The following is a 20,196-nucleotide window of genomic DNA, read 5'->3' as shown; positions in this document are numbered from 1 at the left end:
CTTAACAACACTTTTTAAACAATGGGGTACTTTTAAGCTAAGAAGTCTGATTGGGTTACCATCACATTCCAACTGCGCTGATTATTCCCATAAAGCACAGCTAGCCATGTTTTATCTGTTGCTATGCCAGCTTTTGTGGTAACTATGGGGCTCGTTAGTGAGGTTTCAAGCTTTCTCCTGTTTTTTTTTTTTTTTACTCTTATGTGTTTGCTTTACTTTTAAGAAAACTTTTCAGACAATATTCTTACATCTGTATACACTGTACAAAAGCCATAATGCCCTTGAGATCTTGAGCATTAAGCTGCTGAATCACTGTAAAACCCATAATCACATTAAAGAACTGGGTATTACCGCTACACTATTTTTCACACATACAGACACAGATGCACACACAGAGCTATCACTCCATCACTACACATTACAGAGAGCATTTCAGAATCCCTCGACAAACTGATCTCCCTGCCAGACACCCCCAAAACTGGCATCTCTTGCTCCAGACACTACATCAACTGGCCCTCAGCTCTGGTAGCAACTTGGCACAGTCCGCGGCCGCCGACTGTGCCTCATCATTACATGAGATTAGGCTCAGCTCTGCAAATAATACACCAAAAGCAATGTTATCAGTCCCAATAGGGGGTGTGGTGGGAGGTAGATTGAGGTCCTGCCTGCTCTGTCCAGAAGTAAATAGCTGTTAAAAGTGGTTTATTTGTGTTAATGTTGATTTTGGCCGCACTCCTTTTTTACAATATGTGTTTCATGGATTAATACCTCTACTCCTAAAGACAGCAACAAATTGTTTATACTTTATGATTGTGTAAATTGCCAATGGTGGAAATTTACATGACCTCAGTGGGATGCTGACATCATTTCCCTGTGTGCTCTGCCCAGGTATGAGTGGTTTAAGGACCTGGACCTGAAGTGGTACGGTCTCCCCGCGGTCTCTAGCATGCTGCTGGAGATTGGTGGCTTGGAGTTCACTGGCTGCCCCTTCAGTGGCTGGTACATGGGCACCGAGATTGGCGTGAGGGACTTCTGCGACAGCTCACGCTACAATATTCTGGAGGTTAGTGTTTTGTGCCAAAGCACAGAGTCATGCTCCACTGGGAAAACGGGAAAAAAAATCAGAGGCACAGACTGTCTGAAGCCTTGCAGAGCAGAGAGGAGCATGTGTTGTGTCACCAAATGACCTAATCAGAATGCTATTCTTCTTCTAATTGTAAACACAGAGGAGAACGCTGATTAACAGCACTTATCAAGAAATGAAGTGTCATTGTGCCTTGTCACAAGCTAACATTAATTAAACAGTGCCAATTTTAATATTTGCATAAATATGTATTTGTTCATGAATTTAGAAGGGCGAATGAAATCGTGAGCTCTTCTGTAGCACCTAACGCCTAAATCTCAAAATTCTGTTTGAGCAAATAAAGTCCTTCATAACTTGCCATATAACTAGGTCATTCAGACCAATTGCCACCTTTGCATGCATCATGTTCAGACAAGTAAAATCTCAGCTAAAACCAGAGGTCCTATTATGAAGAGCACTTCAGGACACATGCGTGCCAGCTTTGATGGATTTGTCTTACAACTGAAGTACAGACACTGCACTTGCAGTTGATGATGAGGGCTATTTGCTTGTGCACTGTTCTTTGGGCTTTGTTCCGTAACATAATTGCATGAATCATAGCTCTTAACTTGAGCCACTGAGGCACAAAAATGACAACTTCATTGGATGAAAGACTGAAAGTACCGAGGGTAAACTTTAAGATATGCTGCCACAGAGGTTTAAGATCATATTGGTGCACTTTTAACAAATTTAAGTTTTTTTTCTTTTTAAAACAATTAACTACTACTATGAGTTAGCACCTGTTGAAAGCATAAAACACACTGTACTTGAATGTCACACTTGATTTGGAAACATCAGTTCATTCTGGGTTTTTTTTACATTTGGCATTACCTCAGTTGTAAAATAACCGAAGCCCAGAATATATGATGGAGGCATTTTCATCATATTGCGTTTTAAAATATACTTCTCAAGTTCAAGATGTTAAAAAAAAAAATCTGTTTGAGTCCATATTTAGTCACAAGTCAAAATTAGGACTGGAGTTGGATTTAATCAGGTATGGTGACATACTGACACATAGTTTCCTATTGACACTGTCATAATTTATTTATTTATTTATCTATATTATATAGGAGGTTGCAATCAAGATGTCCTTAGACACCAGGAAGACCTCCTCCCTATGGAAAGACCAGGCATTGGTGGAGATTAACATTGCCGTTCTCTACAGCTTCCAGGTAGGTGCATATTTATGCATATTCTTCAAGTAAAGGAATACAGCACCAAAAACAGTTATTTTGAATATCAAACTTTTTGAATAGCAAACACAGATTTTAACGCTATGTAGTGGTGGGGGTGGTGAACAATTGGTTGGTTGTTACTTCTGAGGATGGCAGCAGATTGACAGCGGTTACAAGTGACCAAGTTTCACTCCATAGAAACATGTGAGATCATTTCTGTGGCTTAGTATGCTTCTCCTCTGTTCATTTGTGTGCTCACTATATTACAAATATTACTTTTTTCCCAAAACTTGGCTAAATTCACATGCTTATGTTTGGGTCTACCACAGTTAGCTGTTTTCTTTTTGCCACTCATGAGACACAACCAATGTAAGCATAGATAGATTTCAGTGCAGTAGCCTAAACCTACTGTAGAAACCTGCAATTTGTAGTGCCTTCATATTTTTCTGTTGGTGCCCCCCTATTTTAGACGTGCAAAGTGACCATAGTAGACCATCACTCAGCCACAGAGTCCTTCATGAAACACATGGAGAATGAGTATCGGGTGCGAGGAGGCTGTCCTGGGGACTGGGTGTGGATTGTGCCTCCCATGTCGGGAAGTATCACTCCGGTTTTCCACCAAGAAATGCTCAACTACCGCCTAACCCCATCCTTTGAGTACCAGGTATATGTATATGGGATGCTGTGTTTTTTTAGACGTGCACTCGTGTTTACAAACTGTTTGGATGCCAAGTTATGTTGAGGATGTCATTGAGGGAAATTAAAAATACTTGTGGTTGAAATAGACAAGACAGGAAAGTGTGTACAGCAAGTAGTGATTTGCAGCTTCTCCATACTGTACCGATTAACTCCTGTAATGCGCTGAATATCACAGATAATATCTCAGTATCTTGGAGTGGATTTAAACCTTAAACAAAGACAACCTCTGAACTCTAATTTCTTTTCTCATATGCAAAAGCCTGATCCTTGGAATACCCATGTGTGGAAAGGAGTCAATGGGACGCCCACAAAGAAAAGAGCCATCGGATTCAAGAAGCTTGCCAAGTGAGTGTGCACTCATACAGATATATTACGTGAAAACACAGCGCTTTGTTCTGATAAACGAGTTTCTTTTTTTCTTCTCCCTGCACTGATAGATTCAAGGGTAAATTATGGCCTTAAATGTCAAGGATAACATAGGGTGTGTATATGATAATCTAGAGCCAAACAAGTAATCAGTTTTCTGACAAAAGTTAGACAAATGGGAATAAAGCTAGTGTGCTCTGCAGTGAAATTCATCCAATCAACCCCTCAGGGAGTAATCAGAGCCTTGTCAGTGTTTTGCTTTTGTAAGCATGCATTTGTACGCGTGTGTGTTCTGCTATTAATGTAATTGCCTCGAGGATATGACAAGCTAGGTAATCACAATTGTCATCCATCCGCTACCTTGGCATAATGTGGGCTGCCTGCTGAAGTGAACCATGCTACCCTTCATTGCTTGTTTAAGTGGCTCCATAACAGATATTTTATCAGACAGACGTGTCGGCATGAGGGAGTCTTCCAGTCATGGCAGGGAACTGGAGGTTGCGAGCTGTGCCCTCAAATCACTAGTCCTTGATTGATTCAATTTCTTGTGTTTTTCTGTGCATCTTACTCTCCCTGCCCCTCTCTTCCAATTTGCAGGGCTGTGAAGTTTTCAGCCAAGCTCATGGGCCAAGCCATGGCGAAGAGGGTAAAAGCCACCATACTGTTTGCCACGGAGACAGGCAAATCGCAAGATTACGCCAAAACTCTGTGTGAAATCTTCAAGCACGCCTTCGATGCAAAGGTACGCTTGCTCCTACCTTGCATCATCTTATCCTAAAGTTGAACACAAGCTTATGTGTCAGTGTATCAACGTCTAGCGAAAAGGAATTCACAGACATCCTTCCTATATCACCCCTTTCTTGTTCCCTGGCTGACAAAGCCAAAGCAGATGCCAGCTGAGTATAGGCGACAAGAGGGTTGAAGAGAAAAGTGTGTCCTTTGTCACATTTTCTTCTTCTCTCATGCAGTAAAGTGCCGTGGGTCAGAGGCAAGATTTAACCACTGAAGCGTTGAGCAGTGCGGTAGTTTAAGACAAGATCCTGAAGCACCCCTGGCTGTGCAAATCTGTTAAGAAAAAAAAAAGACAGAAGAAAACACGCTGCTCTCAATCATACACTGTGTGCTTTTCCTCTAGGACATGTCTTATTTTCCCTTCCTGTTTTCCCTGTGTGATCAATCATACAAGAAGAGATTCATGCATGCAAGTGTGTGGATGTGTGTGCCATCGAGAGTGGGTGTGTGTAGATGGATCGCAGGGCAGATGCAAACACCCGGGGCAAATCTTCGTTGTCGTGGGGCTAAAGCCTGTTTTCTCTTCACGCCTTTGGTTGTGTGTCTTTGTGCGTGTGTGTGTATGTGAAATGCAACTGCAACCCGTGGCAGACAAACACCATCATGTTGAGTGGTATGCATCATGAATGCTCGTTGTGTGGCAGCAGCATATTATCATCTCGTTAGAGGCGAGGACAGAGTGGTCATTACAACCTCCTTCTCTGCCAACGGCTGTGTGTTCAGCCTTAATTTACACGCTCAAGTCAGTTGTCGTGTGGAGTGTGTGTCTAGGAAACAAGAGCGAGATAAAGACTACACCATGTCAGTGGAGGCTAAGATTCACTCAGCGTAATGCTGTTTTTTCCCCCTGATATCTGCAGGTCATGTCCATGGACGAATATGATGTGGTGGACCTGGAGCATGAGACACTGGTGTTAGTGGTGACCAGCACATTTGGCAACGGTGATCCACCTGAAAATGGAGAGGTATACACCTTATATATCAACAACTTATTGAGCACAGGACAGATGCACAGATTACTAAACGCACTTCTTACTTACTGTAGAAATTTGGAGCTGCCTTAATGGAGATGCGCCACCCAACATCCAACACAGAAGATAGAAAGTGAGTTTAGTCTTTTGCATGTCAGTTTCCATCTTTTTCATTCGCGTCTATATGTCACCTTTCTAATCTCCCTGCTTACATTTGCTTTCCAGGAGCTACAAGGTCCGTTTCAACAGCGTGTCGTCCTACTCTGACACTCGCAAGTCCTCAAGCGACGAGCCAGAGGCAAAGGTCAACTTTGAGAGCACCGGACCTCTCGCCAATGTCAGGTACACAAAACCAAACCAGATCAAATCAAATAGTCAGAAGAGGAGATTCTGAGATTATGTTTGTTTGTCTAACAATGCCAAAAAAGTATCTCATTAAGCAATGATTGGAGGATTTGCAGGTTAGAAGAGGTCTAGATGTCAACATGTCAACAAAATCAACATGTAGTTAGGACCTTCTTTACATTGAGTCAAAGTTATTATAGTCATTACAGTAATGCTACTGAAACAATGGTTATATGTCATCTTAATGTCTGAAAAACATTCCAAATTAAGCTGTTTTAACCAAGACATCTGTCATATGTCTTTTAATTTGAAAATCACAAAAATCAATGTCTACTGGGACAAAAACATCTCACCAGTCAGTCACATATAATTTTAGTGTTGAAGTATTGGATAATGAATCATAAAAATGGATATATAGACATAGGAGACATAGGAGACTACAGATGGGGTACAATAATAATTCGAGTACTCAAATGTAAGTCATGTAGATTCTCAGATTACTTTTTTTTGTGGTCTTTGAGTTTCTTATATATTGTTACATTTTTGGCACAGTGACAGAAAAAAAGCCTGCCCACCTATAAAGTTTGCTTGATATAAATGTGATTGTTTCGAAAAACAGAGCCTTGCCTTGCCTTGCATTTGGAAGCAGTTATCGACAAAACACTTGGCAGCTCAAGCCATATTTCAACAGCTTCGTACGTGGGCAACAAAAGTAATTACACAAGTCTGCAGTTGTAGAGTAAGTTTTTGCAACTAGTGCAAAAAGGTGGATGGCAAAGTAAGGTAACACGTTTTATAAGTAACTTTACCTGCATAACTATCATCACTGATTAAAGACTGTAAACATTTCCCAAGTAGTCTTTCCTGATCTTATTTCTTACAAAAACAATGATTTAAAATGCAATAGATGTCAACTTTTATTGATCCTTTCACAAGCCTTATATCATGCTATCATCATACTATTTTCTTTTTAATCTTCTCACAGTACCTCCACTGTAGGAAAGTGGAATCAACTGCTTATAAAACTCAGTTGGGATGACAAATCTTACTGCAGTGGACAGTTTGTTGATCTGTTGAAGAAGAAGAGAGCACAGAGATTTTGCTCATACTTAAACCTGATGTGGGTTGACTGCTTCACAGCGAAACAGTGGAAGGATGACTTGTCTGCTCTTAGAAAAGTGATCTATTTCATGTTTACACCTATCTAAAAGTATTCGTAAAACCCGTCGACTGTTTTTGAATGTTTGGAGCTTTTTGAGAGGGAGGAAAGGCCAAGGTTCTGATGTGGGCTTTGGTGACTGTGGTCTGTGAATGTGTATGTTTATGTTTATCTTTTTTAACACTACCTGCCTTTCTATCTCTGTCTCTCTCTCTCTCAAATGCGTGTCTCTGTTTAGGTTCTCAGTGTTTGGCCTTGGCTCCAGGGCCTACCCACACTTCTGCGCCTTTGCCCACGCTGTGGACACGCTTTTTGAAGAGCTGGGGGGGGAGCGCATCCTACGCATGGGAGAAGGAGATGAGCTGTGTGGCCAGGAGGAGTCCTTCAGAACTTGGGCCAAGAAGGTTTTTAAGGTCGGTTTCTTTGAGCTCGGTTTTAATTCATTTTGTTGGTCATAATGGTATGGTGTGCTGTGAATGTCATCAAGTGTTTGGTCTCTTCTTCGCTGTGAAACCACAACAACATGAATTAAATCAGAAAACCATCTTACCCCTTTCATTCAACATTCAAACATTCAAGGTAAAAAGGCATTTTTCTACACATGACCTTAAGATGGTGGAGGCAATCCTACTTAGAGTATATAGGGTCCTTTCTCAGATCCTTAGTTATTCCTGTCCAATGCTCAACTGCTGTTGTAGGTGTGGAGGGAGGTTTTGAATAATGGTTGTGATCTTTCCCATGGCTGTGTTGTTACATGTCAAGGCTGCCTGTGACGTGTTCTGCGTTGGCGATGATGTGAACATTGAGAAGGCCAACGACTCCTTGATCAGCAATGACCGTAGCTGGAAAAAGAGCAAGTTCCGCTTGACATACACGGCTGAGGCCCCGGCCCTCACAGAAGGTAAACAATGATCCTGTAGAAACTGAGCGACAAACTATCAATGGTGTGGTATTCAGGAGGCAATAAGTACTAATATAGCAGCAGAGGGATTGTAAAGTTATTGATGATGATGAGTGACTCATCCATCACTTCACCTGCTGCTTCGTTTTCTTGAGTCTGAAGTGGACAAATGTCTCTCTTACCTGATGTGCATAAATCAATGTGATAAATTATAACACACATGAAAGGCACAATTTGTGATCGAAACAGAAAAAAGGGTCTCTAAACTCTCTCAGTTTCTAAAAGTACATGGAACCAAGCACAACAATTCATAGAGAGCGGAGGAACAAACCCCTTTGCTGGGTTAGTTCTGGACTTTTATACATCTAACATATGTGTTGTTGTCTGTATTTTTCATCTATACAAACAAAATGTTTTTAACAGTCAAATGCACTGATCACTGCATAGGACAGTGATCTCGTTAGAGATGCAAGATAGGTTTTAAAAGCAGTTTTGACTTCATTTTTCTATTAGTTATAGGATATGGAATGAACTATTTTTAAAAAAGATACACAGTAGTAAATAATTTAGGAAATATGTTATTTGCTTTCTGGCAGAGAGTTAGATGAAAAGATCAATACCATTCTGAGTATGGAGCAAGAGATGGGAGAGGATTAGCTTAGCTTAGCATGAAGACTGGAAGCAGAGGCAAACAGCTAGTTCTATTCAAAATTAAAAAATCTGTCTACCAGCACCTCTGAAGCTCGCTAGTTCAGATGATGTATCTTGTTTTGTTTCATTCATACACAAACAAAAATGTAAAAACAACAAACTGTGGTTTTAGAGGGAACCGCATCCATCTGCTCAGTGCTTCTATGTAGCGTCTCTTCTGGTTGCCTGGCAACCTCACTGTGATAACAAGACTCTGGGAAGTCATTTTACCTGGATGTTGTACACAAGAAATAGTTACACCTTGTAACTCCCCCTAAAACTGCGAAACCATCCAATGTTTCCTCCTGTCTCCTGTCACTAGCGACTGGCATCGATCTTTTCATCTAATTCTCCAAAAGAAAGCGAATTAGCGTATTTCCCCAAAAATGTCAGACTGAAACTACTATTTCAGACCATTCCCAAAATAATGTAAATCTATTTATGATATGTATGTAAAGTAATTTTGTATGTGTCTGCCAACAGCATTATATAGCATTCACAAGAAGAGGGTTTATGGAGCAAAGATGCTAGAATCTCAAAACTTACAAAGTCCCAAATCCAAGTAAGTATGTACTGACACACGAAAATTTTGTCACACATTTTTCTGTTTTGGTTTACTTGTGAGATAATATTAAAATGATCACAACTCCTTCACTCTATTTACTGTGTGAACTAACTGGAACAGGCTGAAAATGGTGCAGCATTGTTCCCTAAATCTCTGATTTATTTTACAGTCGCTCCACCATATTTGTGCGGCTCCACACAAACAACCACGACAGCCTGAGCTACCAGCCTGGTGACCATCTGGGCATCTTCCCTGGCAACCACGAGGACCTGGTGACAGCTCTCATAGATAAACTGGAGGATGCTCCACCTGTCAATCAAATTGTTAAAGTGGAGTTCCTGGAGGAGAGGAACACTGCCCTGGGTGGGTGATGCAATTAGCGACGTCATGCTACTTTACGAATACAGTAGGCGTATGATCAGGAGCTTTGCAGGCTGAAGTCTGGGCAGGATGTCAGAATCAAAACATGAATTAGAAACAGTCTCTCTTGCCTCAGCAACCATGAAGTAACACTTTAGCGAGGTGTCTTTGCCCAGAAATTGTTCAGTGAAGCCACATATTGGCAAACAGTTATGGTGACACTGGATGACTTGAGTGTGATTTTCCACAGTGAAAGTTGTTTCTTAAACACAGTATGTGTGCTCAGTCAAAATTTACCATGACATACTGGATAATGGCTTATTAAACTCCGTGCCTACCTCTGGAAAATGCTTTCTCCTGCTATCATACCAGATCATCTACATGGATAATCTTTTATGTTTTCATATTCTGCTCTTTTATACTGACCTTTGACCTTTTGTTTTGGTTTTCCTGACAAAACAGTGTTCCACTATGTTCACCAGCTGGTCACTAGCTTTATCTGTCTGCCATATGTTGCTGGGTAGGTCACATACAGTAGAATTATTTCTCTTTATTTCTCTTTATTTAAACTGGAAAATCATTGAGGGCAAAGCTCTCATTTACAATGATGTCAAGCGAGAAAGATGACAATCAATAAAACAAACATATAAATACAATTAATAAATGGAGTAACAACAAAATCAGTTAAAAACAGGTATAAGAAGAAGTTAAAAGGTTTGAAGTATTTTGCTGCTCTAGTGGCGTCAGAAACCAGGGTTGATAAAAAACCAAAAAATTAGCTAAAAGATGCTTAAACACTCCTTTGAGCTGAGGGGAACTGCAGAGTCAGGTGATAATTATCTGTAAGCTTTATCTGCAATTTCTTTGAAGTTCCACATAGTCAGTTGCTCCATTGTTAATTTTTAAAAATAGATTAATGGAGCTTTGACCTTCCTCTCTACTGCAGGTGTCATCAGTAACTGGACAGATGAGACTCGTATCCCTCCCTGCACCATCTTCCAGATCTTCCAGTACTTCCTGGACATCACCACCCCACCGAGCCCTGTGCTACTGCAGCAGTTTGCTGCTCTGGCAACCAATGACAAACACAAAAAGAAACTAGAGATCCTCAGTAAGGTAAATTCACTTCGGCATTACCATTAACTCTGACCTTTAGAATTATTGAGCTGCTGCTGCACTGAGCGCTTAGCATGGTCCGTGACCAGATGCATAAGAGATATGCGGTTTGATGTGCGTGGGCTATGTCCAAAAATATGCTCTCTTTTTTTTCTTTTGAGAGCCAAACGTATGTAGACATTTTTTTTCACTATTTATTAGGACACTGTTCATAGCACAGTTCTATAAAAAGTCACATTGTGTTTAAGGCATAACAGTAACATACACATTCATCTTTAATCAAAATACGGTGGATAGTTTTCTCTGTCTGAAAGCCCAGCTGATGCACTTTGCACTGATGGAAATATGTACAGTAGGAGTAAACTGGCGCCAAATTAGAGCCGTTGATCGCTCTAACCCAGAGCCATTCCCCCTTGCAGTGCCTCCCACAATTCACTCTCCATTTTTGTCAATGTGTGGAAAAGGCTGGCTGAGGCCAGGCAGTGACTCATATGCTTATACATCGAATCATTGTCACTGAAGCAAGAGGGAAAAGATGGAAGCCTTCTGAATTCAGAAAAGGAAACGTTACTGTAGAATCAGCACTGCAGTACTGGATCAATTTTTATTTTTATATGAACCAAATCTGAAGCTCCTTTTAGTGCTAAAGCCAGTTTTTTTTCAAGATTCTCATGAAAAGCATTAGAGACCAGTCAAGCTGTCATGTCTGTTTGTTTAATGCATTCTGTTTTTCAAAAGCATGAAAGAAGAAACTGATTAAACAAAAATGACGGTATTACAAACGTGTATTTATTAACAATATCTCAAGCAAACTAATGATACATGTCTTTAAAAAGTCCCACAACCCCATCTGTATATCAAGGTCAAACAACCGTAGGCCAAAGTGCTCTTGCTGTTAAAATTTTGCTAATTGTACATGAGGGGCTTCAAACAGTGCCTCAGGCTCAGAAAGGAGACCACACCAGGTTCCTTAATGGGCACAGTGTCGCTCATTAGCAGCTTGAGAACAAAGCAAAAGTTGGGAACATATCAAAGTTTTTTTTTTTAGCATGGTGGCAGTGCTCTAAATTAATCACATCCAAATGTCAGTGATGACACACTAAAACAGTTGGGCAGTGAATGGCGAATGGCTCTGCTTGTGGCTACCTCCTGCTCTCGAGTCAGAATTGTTTACAGATCTAAAAAAGGAAACCATCCACTATTTTCTTCTGTTATTGTGGCAGTTACTTCCATTTCTCAATTAGCACAGCAACAATTCTACAACTTCCCAAGTCGAAATTTAAATCCAACAAACATCCACCTGTACATTTATCCTAAACATTCCTCTCCGACCTTCTAGGGCTTGCAGGAGTATGAGGAGTGGAAGTGGTACAATAATCCCACGATGGTGGAGGTGCTGGAGGAATTCCCCTCAATCCAGATGCCCTCCACTTTGCTGCTCACCCAGCTGCCCCTGCTGCAGCCTCGTTACTACTCCATCAGCTCCTCCCCAGAGCTGTACCCAGGAGAGATCCACCTCACCGTGGCTGTGGTCTCTTACCGTGCCAGAGGTAAGGACCTGCTCATTTGGTGATCTTTTTCAGTTCAAGAACTGCTCCAGCCACGCTGAGCAAGAGCTAGTATCTCTTTAAGGATTTACAGGGAGTTTAGGTGTAGCTGCAGTATCACAATCATCTCTGCTATCTGGAAGAAAAAACCTTAAGTGCTCCCATTAGGCTTATTCTGGCAATTCTGTTTGGTTTAAATAGCAATTTTCTTGACATTTCAATAAAAAAAATGCTAAATAAACTCAATCACATCCAGAGGTTTCTAATAAAATGTATTTGGATCATAAGTTAGTTCTCAAAAAAGTACAAATTCTGTGTATATATTTTCTTTTAGTTCAATGCATGTTATGGATGAAAGGCACTGTGCTGCAGCTCTTTCAAGGTTGCTGCAAAGACTCGAGAAGTCAAATGACTCAGCGTCTCTGAAAACCCTCCGATGGCTCAAAGAAAATTGATTGGAAGTTATCTTGGAAAGCCGGTCTGCTTCACAAGGCAGCTGGACCACGACTGTAATTACAAGAAACATAGATTTAGAAACACCTCAGGAAGACTCTGTGTCTCTCAACTGATTCTATTTAGAGATATGGATACAAACACAAATGAGAGGAAATATTACAAGCATATCTAGGTGACAGTATATAAAACGCAGTAGCAATTCAGGTTTTAGTGTTAATTGTGGTACATGTGTAGTACGCTCTTATATCTCCGCCTTCGCAATTAGCATACATACTCCCACCTTCTCAAGTATTTAGCAAGCATTACCAAATGCCTCGCACTACCTCTTCTCTCTCACATGTGTAATGCGTACTTGAGCAAATATGTTACTATGAGTCTATATAAGCAACAGTCGAATTACAGTAATTTTTCTTTACAGAGAGAGAGAGGGAAATGGCCTTAGAATTGGAAAACATGTTAGAGCCACTCGTCTCCTGTTTGTTTTTGCACTTAAAGAGAGTGGGAGGAGGAGGAGAGGAGAGAAAAAGGTAAAGTGCTTGCTTGGTAATCACCCCTTTCAGATGGAGAGGGACCTATCCACCATGGAGTGTGTTCATCGTGGCTCAACAGGATAGAGAAGGGGGAGATGGTGCCATGTTTTGTCCGAAGGTGAATATCACAATGTTTCTCCAAGGAATTTTGTAGGAGATGAATCTCTGCTGTGGCATGCAAATGATTAATTGTAGGATATTTTTTACTTCATTTATACTTCTTAATTTATTTTCTATTGCATTGTTTTAGTGCACCATCATTCCAGCTTCCCAAAGACCACCATGCACCTTGTATCCTGGTGGGTCCAGGTACAGGTATCGCCCCGTTCAGAAGCTTCTGGCAAAAGAGACTATATGACCTTGAACACAAAGGTTGGTATGTGTTTTTTATAACAAGGTTTGGGCTTTGCAGTGAATTTTCACTGCTGCACATGAACCTGCAGACAGAATCCTCAATTTGCTGATCATCAGAAGATCTAGGACAAGCTGATGCACTTATCCTCCCCTTAAATTGCTGTCATATGCTTTTCTCAGTAATGATGGAATTTGGATCTAATCCATGTCAGATTTGGATAATAAATTTAGATAATAAATCTGGTGTACGAGTGTGTGTGTGAGCATTAGAAACATTGTAATGCGCTTTTGATAAAAAAAGAGTGCTGTATTGCTCCAGATGAGCAGGTTGGCTCCTTGCATGGCAGCCTCTGCTATCAGTGTATGAATGTGTGTGTGAATGGGTGAAAGCGCTATATAAATGCAGTCTATTCAATAGACAAAACAGCAGCCCACAACTTCTACATCTGTAAAATAACTCTGCCTGTCTCCTTCAGGGATCGAGTCATGGCCCATGATCCTGGTATTTGGCTGTCGGCAGTCTGAGATGGACCACATCTACAAGGAGGAGACCATCCAGGCCAAGAACAAACAAGTGTTCAAGGAGCTCTACACGGCCTATTCCCGAGAACCCGGCAAACCAAAGGTACAAGCAAACTAAACCGTTCATAACTCTGGATGACTCAGCTTGTCACAACTCTCTTTGGACTGCTGTGTGGGTTTGAAATGAAATTACAGCACAGAAAGGGCTGAATAAAAACTGCTGTGGTTATATTCTGAAATGTACACTCACTCCAACTGATGTGAGGACTTTATACTGTAGTTTTTTTTAGGTAATACTGTATGTATTACATTTACTGTTTTACAGTCTCGTAACATTTATGTATCTGCTTCGTTTGCTGTTCTGAATGATTCTTGTATTATGATTGATTGTATTACCTTTGCAATGATGCTTAATAACTTAGTCTATAAAGAACAGAATGTAGAAAATATGATTTTCCATTCTTGATTTTTATTTAGTCCTTTGGCACAACAGATTTTAAGCCTGCAGTTTGCAGATTCTACTTCATTTTATTATCAATAATCTCCTTTCCCACATTGTTTCCTTTTCGCACATTTGACTTCTTCATGCACATCCTCATCATTCTTCCTGTGCCTTTATTTCAGAAATATGTACAGGATGTACTGCGTGAGCAGCTGTCAGAGACGGTGTACCAGTGCCTGAGAGAGGAGGGAGGACACATCTACGTGTGTGGGGATGTTACAATGGCCGGAGATGTTCTCAAGACTGTCCAGCAAATTATCAAGCAGCAGGGCAACATGAGCCTGGAGGATGCTGGCTTCTTCATCAGCAAGCTTCGGGTAAGGAAGAGGAGCAAGCAGTGTAATTCACTGTCCAAGATTGTCACCATTATGTTCCTCTAAACCCCACTGAACAGCTTGGAGTGACGGTAGTGTCAGGGAAGTGAAAGTCACTTGTTTGAGCCCTAGATGAGTTGTGAAAATGGCAGTGCCCTTGAGAGATACAGTCAACCCTAGTCGAACACGTAAAGCTCTTCAGCGACCAACAGCAGAAGACTTTGGTTCTACTGAGCAGCTTCTTCACATGCATGTGTCTAACTGAGTGCTGAGCATGAAGCTGTTGAAAAACAGAAGGCAATGTTGAGTCAGCGTTTCCTGAAATACAGTAATAAAGGTTAAAAAAACACCGCCCACTGGCTTATTTTCATCCGTGAACTCAATGGTAAAAGGCTAAAAAATAATGAAACACGACACCAAGCACACTATTAACACACTTACCTTTGTAGTGTACAAATGGACTGGATGGATGTTTTTAAAAACTGTTTGTTGCAGACATGGACTGTCAGTATATCTAAGACGTCACAATGCAAAATCTCAGCATGCAGCAGTACACAAAGAAAATGAATATGACAAAAAATGAAAATACATTTTTAATCCTGCATATCATGTGATGATATTAGTTGGTATGCAGCATATACAGGGTTTGTACAGAGGAATGAGCCTAAGAAGGGAAGCTCTAAAGACAGTTGAAACATACAGAGAAAAGTGATCTATTAGCAGCGTAATTAGAAGTTTCTAAAGACCTTCTAGTAAGACCTCTGCTGTGAACTAAGAGTCCTTGATTTGTTTCTGTTTCATTCACTGTTAGACATGATCCATCTCACATATATTCTCTCCCTTCTCTCCTTCTCTTTTTAACTCTCACCGTTTTGCTGTTACCAGGATGAGAATCGCTACCATGAGGACATCTTTGGTGTCACCCTGCGCACCTATGAGGTCACCAACCGGCTTCGTTCAGAGTCCATCGCCTACATTGAGGAGAGCAAAAAGGACTCAGATGAGTAAGTGTTTTGTGTCTCCAGTTTCCAGCATTTTCCAATCAGTAGGAAATGCATTTTCAAGAGCACCATACCTCCACGGTGAAAGGGGTTATAAAAGCGCCGAAGCCTTTTTTTTTTTCCCAAGGCCAATTTGTTCTGGCGGTATAAAAATTCTTTCTGGTCGAGCTTTTAAAGTGTCAGTCAGAGGGATACAGTTGCCTGTTGTTTATCCTACAGGCAATGTGCACTCAGTAAATTTCATGACAATTTGTTTTTACCAGGTTATGAGATTTCTTATGTACAGTGTGGACATTTTGACTTCTGGGTGGCACAAAAAGAAATCAGAGTGTCATGAATTGCGCATGTTTCTCTTCCGGAAAGTAAGAATGAAAGCTACCCAGTAAATTAAGACATTTCTGCATAGAAATTGATATTTTGGCCTGATGATGGTGGTAAAAGAAAGGTCAAGAGGTCACCAGACACCTTTAAATTCAGTATTATTAGTTGTTGGGACACAATATCTACAGAAAAATTCACATCTGGTCAGTAGTTCTTTGCTTAAATGTTTAGATGGGCTGACTGACAGATTGAATAGCACCTCATGCATCCGATGAATGCAGAAAATACTTACATTCATTTATTCTTTCCTTCATTCATACATCTTTTTTTTCTCCCTCTCTTTCATTGGTGCATTCATTCACTCGTTCATTGTCTGTCTTTGAGTGGATTTTTATGAGGCATGGCTTCTACACACAATACACAAAAACAGGATCATTCAGTTGTCTCGTCTGCAACATCGCTGAACTGTGTGGGATGCTTAAGATCTATGATGTGTTTTCTTGTTTATTCATCTTTTTTTTTTTTATACCAGAGATCCCTCTTTGCCACTCAAATCTCAAATTTGCCAGCTGGTTAGCTCATGTTTTAGTAAAAAAAAAAAAAAGGAAGTGCACAGCCCATTGATATTTATCTTAACCGTCAGAGCAGCTCAATCTCCAAAAGACATTTGTATAAATCCGACTCCAATCTGCAACCTGTAGTTGTTGGCGACGACAATGTGTTATCGACCCTAGTTTCAGATGAAAACAGAGTGGGTAACCATAGAAACCCATAGAGAAGGGGCCTTTAAACTAACAGGATTAGAGTGAAAGCGAGTGGCTCTGCTCCATTTCTGTTTTTGTTTCCGTCGTTATTTGTGCATATTCAAGATTAGACACTTCATATACCCTTGCCATGAGAGCAAAACAAGGGCCCTACATAGCCACTATGGCTCATTAAGCACCAACATAATGCATCACAGACGATGGTTCCTGTGTGGATTGTCACTTGAATTTCACATTTGGCCATCAAAGCCGCTGCTCGCTGGATGAGTAATGACTGTAACATCTCTGTTTCTATGTCTCTGTCGCTCTGTCTGTCTGTCTGTCTTTCTGTCTCTCCCTCTGTCTTCTCTCTCAGGGTTTTTTGCTCATAGGTCTATGAACCAGTCTGGAGGACACAGCAACGCTGGTTAAAGAATACTGTGCCAATTTTTGTACTGTAAAAAAAAAAAAATGTGTTTCTTTCTTCTTCTTTTTTTTTTTATACCACTTTAATGTTTCTGTTGGGCTCTGCGATTTGTCTGTAGCAAGTTGGAAATGTTCTGTTCTCTGAGAATCTGTTTTGCTTGTTGATGATACTTCCAAAAATTATAATTGACCATTTTGATTCATAATGTGTGCACCTAGTGTAATGACCTGCCTCATTGTGAATGCATGACCAAGACAAGAATATACTCAAGAAATATAATATACTCTGTGTTATTGTTACAGTTAAAAGGCTTTTATTGAGGTTTTATATTTGCAAAGAAAACGAGTGGCATTGATAACAAACTCACAGACCTTTACGATGAATGAAATGAGTTGACGGTATTGTTTCAGAGAGAGAATCAGGCCTGGTCAAATCTGTTCGGGCTGTCTTTTTAGCGATATGAAAGGCTGTAGTTTCAGACAAAGTTAGAAAAGGAGCGAGAAGTAAAAGATGTACAGGCATGCAGATAGAAAAAAACTGAAAGACACATTCGCTGCCGTGTTGACGGATCGCCCTGAATTATGAAAACAGCGATTCTGTCACAGCCTCAATAAACATATTATCTAGCTGTTCACTGGCAATCCATCAAAATGTATCAGCCTTTGTGCCAGCTCTCTTTTTTAGTGGCCTGTCCATTCTCTCATATCATTATAATCATGTGTGTTCCAGCTGGAGCTTGCCTGGCCCAAAACAGCTGCATAGGAATGTGGAGAACAGTTAATAAATGGGGAAATCTCCACCTGAGTCAGTACCTGGTAAAATGATTTCTATTCATTAGCTAATAAAAACAGCGTGGCTCTTACACTTAATATTCAATTATAGATGTGTTGACTATAATCAAAGAAAACTGATTTGTGTTTGATGCCTAAATCATATAATCATGGTGGAGGGGAATTGTTTTGTACGATGATTTTTTTTTTTTAACTAGAAATTTAAATGATTAATGGTTAACAAGTTAAAGGAATAGTTCAACATTTTGGGAAATATGCTTATTTGCTTTCTTGCTGAGAGTATACTCAGAGAATACAATACAATACAAGAATACTAATTTCATGTTTTAACAGTAAATATGAAGCTTTAGTTTAGCATAAAGACTGAGAACAAGAGGATCAACAGTTTCTTGGCCAGGAGCAAGAAGTCCAGTTATGCTAAACTAAGCTAAACTAAGCTAAGCTGGCTGTAGCTTCATATTTCACATTGGAGTGCTATCAATGTTCTTTCTTTTGGCAAGAAAATGGATAAACGTTTTCCCCAAAATGTCAAACTAATACTTTAAAAATGAAGCAAGTATCTCTGTAACAAAATATTGTTTAATGGAAGCAAAAAAACCTGTTGCTGCCCAAATCCAATTTGATGGCTGTCACCAACTTGGCCCAATCATATCAATTATCATAACTTCTCCACCTCTTGCCTTACATTAACTCTGCCTCTACCTACATACATTCAGTCTCTCATGTGTCTCTGCATGACTCTGTGCAACCCCGCGGCTCACACGCCACCCTTTCACTGTGACCTGACAACAGTTTGTGTAGCATCAGTGTGCAAGCATGCATGTGCCATAGAAATCATAAATGTGTTCATCTCTATGTGAGTGGGCGTAAACATGCATGTGCTCAGGTGTGCTCTGCACAGTGGCTAAATAGGTTTTTAATCTGCCTGTCATCTGTTACCTTTCGAACTTGTCAGGTTTTAAAAATAAGCATGAATTTGTTGCTCTATGAGTCACACAAGCCTGCAAATTCAATATTACAGATGATGTTTTGGTGACAGAAAACTGCCCACATGGCTTTTAGTTTTGCAGCAGTTCAGTTCTACTGTTATGTTGTAGTGAATTTTTTTTTTTTTTTTTTTTTTTTTCAAATTCAAAGACAAGATGCAATCACGCTGCCGTTGTGGTCATTCGCTGCTTTCCAATGAGTCAAGGTTGTAATTTGAATTTTGGTGCAGGGGTCACATATGTTTGTTGATCAACCACTCTGCAGTAAGCTGTGGCTTTTTCTTGTCAGCTTCTGAGTCTTGTTTGTTCCCTTTCTTCGTCTTTGATTCAAATTAAAGATAAATGTCAGCATGATTAACAGATTTCAATGTGATTTTCAAACGTCCCTAACAGCTGCCGAGAACCTTTTTTGTTTGTTTCTTTCTTTGTTTTCTTTGTTTATGTTTTGTTTTTTTCTGAGTCAACTGTTTCTTACTGCCGGGAGAAAATGGGCGATTCCCATTGTCCCCATTGTTATTCATTCTGGATGAATGTCTCCTCTGTACAATTTGTTTAAACAGATTTCGTTTAATTGGAATGAGAGCCGTCAAGAAAAATGTCTGTGATGTAATATGTGCAACAGGAAAACAATTGATACAAGATATAGCTTCTATATATAGCTTCTATATATATATATATTCAAAGACAAAGTATAAAATATAAAGAGTACCACTTGGATCTTTTCTAAGAATGTATTTTGATTATGTAAATGAGCACTATGATTCTGCTTGATTTAAAAAGAACAAAAAAAGGCCTACTCTGTGGTGTCTCTCATATCCTTTAGGTATGGGGATGAAAACAGCAGCATTAAATAAATGCATGGTGATCTCCTGTCTCCTGTTCATATTTAAAAAGCTCTGTCTATTTACCAGCACTGTGTCAGTCAGTGAGACTGTATTGTGAGGTTGTCCAGCCATTTTCACGGGGCTTCGGATGGTAAAAGAAAAAAAAAAACATTCTTGAGGGTTTCTTTTTCTGTGTTTGCATATCGCTGCTGCTATGAACAACTTTGATCCAATCAGCCTCTGCTATAATGACCTTTGTTGTGTAATTGATTGAGGATATTCCATTTTAATGCATCAACTGCAAGGACTTTGCATTTACTTACAAATAAAGAGAAGCATTTACAGAATATGTCAACACTGTTGCTTGGTTGTTTTTCTTTATATGAGAGAGAAGAATGACTGGAAAGGTTTTTTTCTTGCAGCAGGAGTTGTTAAATGTCGAAGCATTTTAGTTTGAGGGTCAGGTTTAGCTGTTGATATAGCTTTTCCCCTGAAAAACAGTCGCAGCAAACAAGCCTTTTTGCTTCCTCTCTTCTTCCTGCTTGTGTAAGTGCTGGTCGTCATGACTCTGAGAGCCGGCACTCCTACTGAGATGTCTCTCGGCACCATGGCAACC

The 20,196-nt window shown here is 40.1% G+C and overlaps 1 protein-coding gene across 1 annotated transcript in view; it reads left to right on the top strand.

Moving 5' to 3' along the window:
• The window catches only part of nos1 (nitric oxide synthase 1 (neuronal)), a 42,386-nt gene extending 22,453 nt beyond the window's left edge, over positions 1–19,933 (top strand). The window contains exons 10-29 of the mRNA XM_067570377.1: positions 889–1,063; positions 2,194–2,295; positions 2,768–2,962; positions 3,257–3,342; positions 3,961–4,105; positions 5,016–5,120; positions 5,201–5,259; positions 5,352–5,468; positions 6,869–7,043; positions 7,393–7,531; positions 8,705–8,783; positions 8,956–9,149; positions 10,093–10,262; positions 11,602–11,812; positions 12,826–12,913; positions 13,046–13,167; positions 13,626–13,774; positions 14,296–14,490; positions 15,373–15,491; positions 16,929–19,933. Of these exons, the coding sequence (XP_067426478.1) occupies positions 889–1,063; positions 2,194–2,295; positions 2,768–2,962; positions 3,257–3,342; positions 3,961–4,105; positions 5,016–5,120; positions 5,201–5,259; positions 5,352–5,468; positions 6,869–7,043; positions 7,393–7,531; positions 8,705–8,783; positions 8,956–9,149; positions 10,093–10,262; positions 11,602–11,812; positions 12,826–12,913; positions 13,046–13,167; positions 13,626–13,774; positions 14,296–14,490; positions 15,373–15,491; positions 16,929–16,944 (2,641 nt within the window). The 3' untranslated portion in view covers positions 16,945–19,933. The remainder of the gene's footprint in view (positions 1–888; positions 1,064–2,193; positions 2,296–2,767; positions 2,963–3,256; positions 3,343–3,960; positions 4,106–5,015; positions 5,121–5,200; positions 5,260–5,351; positions 5,469–6,868; positions 7,044–7,392; positions 7,532–8,704; positions 8,784–8,955; positions 9,150–10,092; positions 10,263–11,601; positions 11,813–12,825; positions 12,914–13,045; positions 13,168–13,625; positions 13,775–14,295; positions 14,491–15,372; positions 15,492–16,928) is intronic.
• Positions 19,934–20,196: the final 263 nt, after the last annotated feature.

This window comes from Thunnus thynnus, chromosome 2 (assembly GCF_963924715.1).
Source record: "Thunnus thynnus chromosome 2, fThuThy2.1, whole genome shotgun sequence".
Taxonomy (NCBI): Eukaryota; Metazoa; Chordata; class Actinopteri; order Scombriformes; family Scombridae; genus Thunnus; species Thunnus thynnus.
Note: the sequence above shows the minus strand (reverse complement) of the source record. Positions and strands in the feature narration are given on the sequence as shown.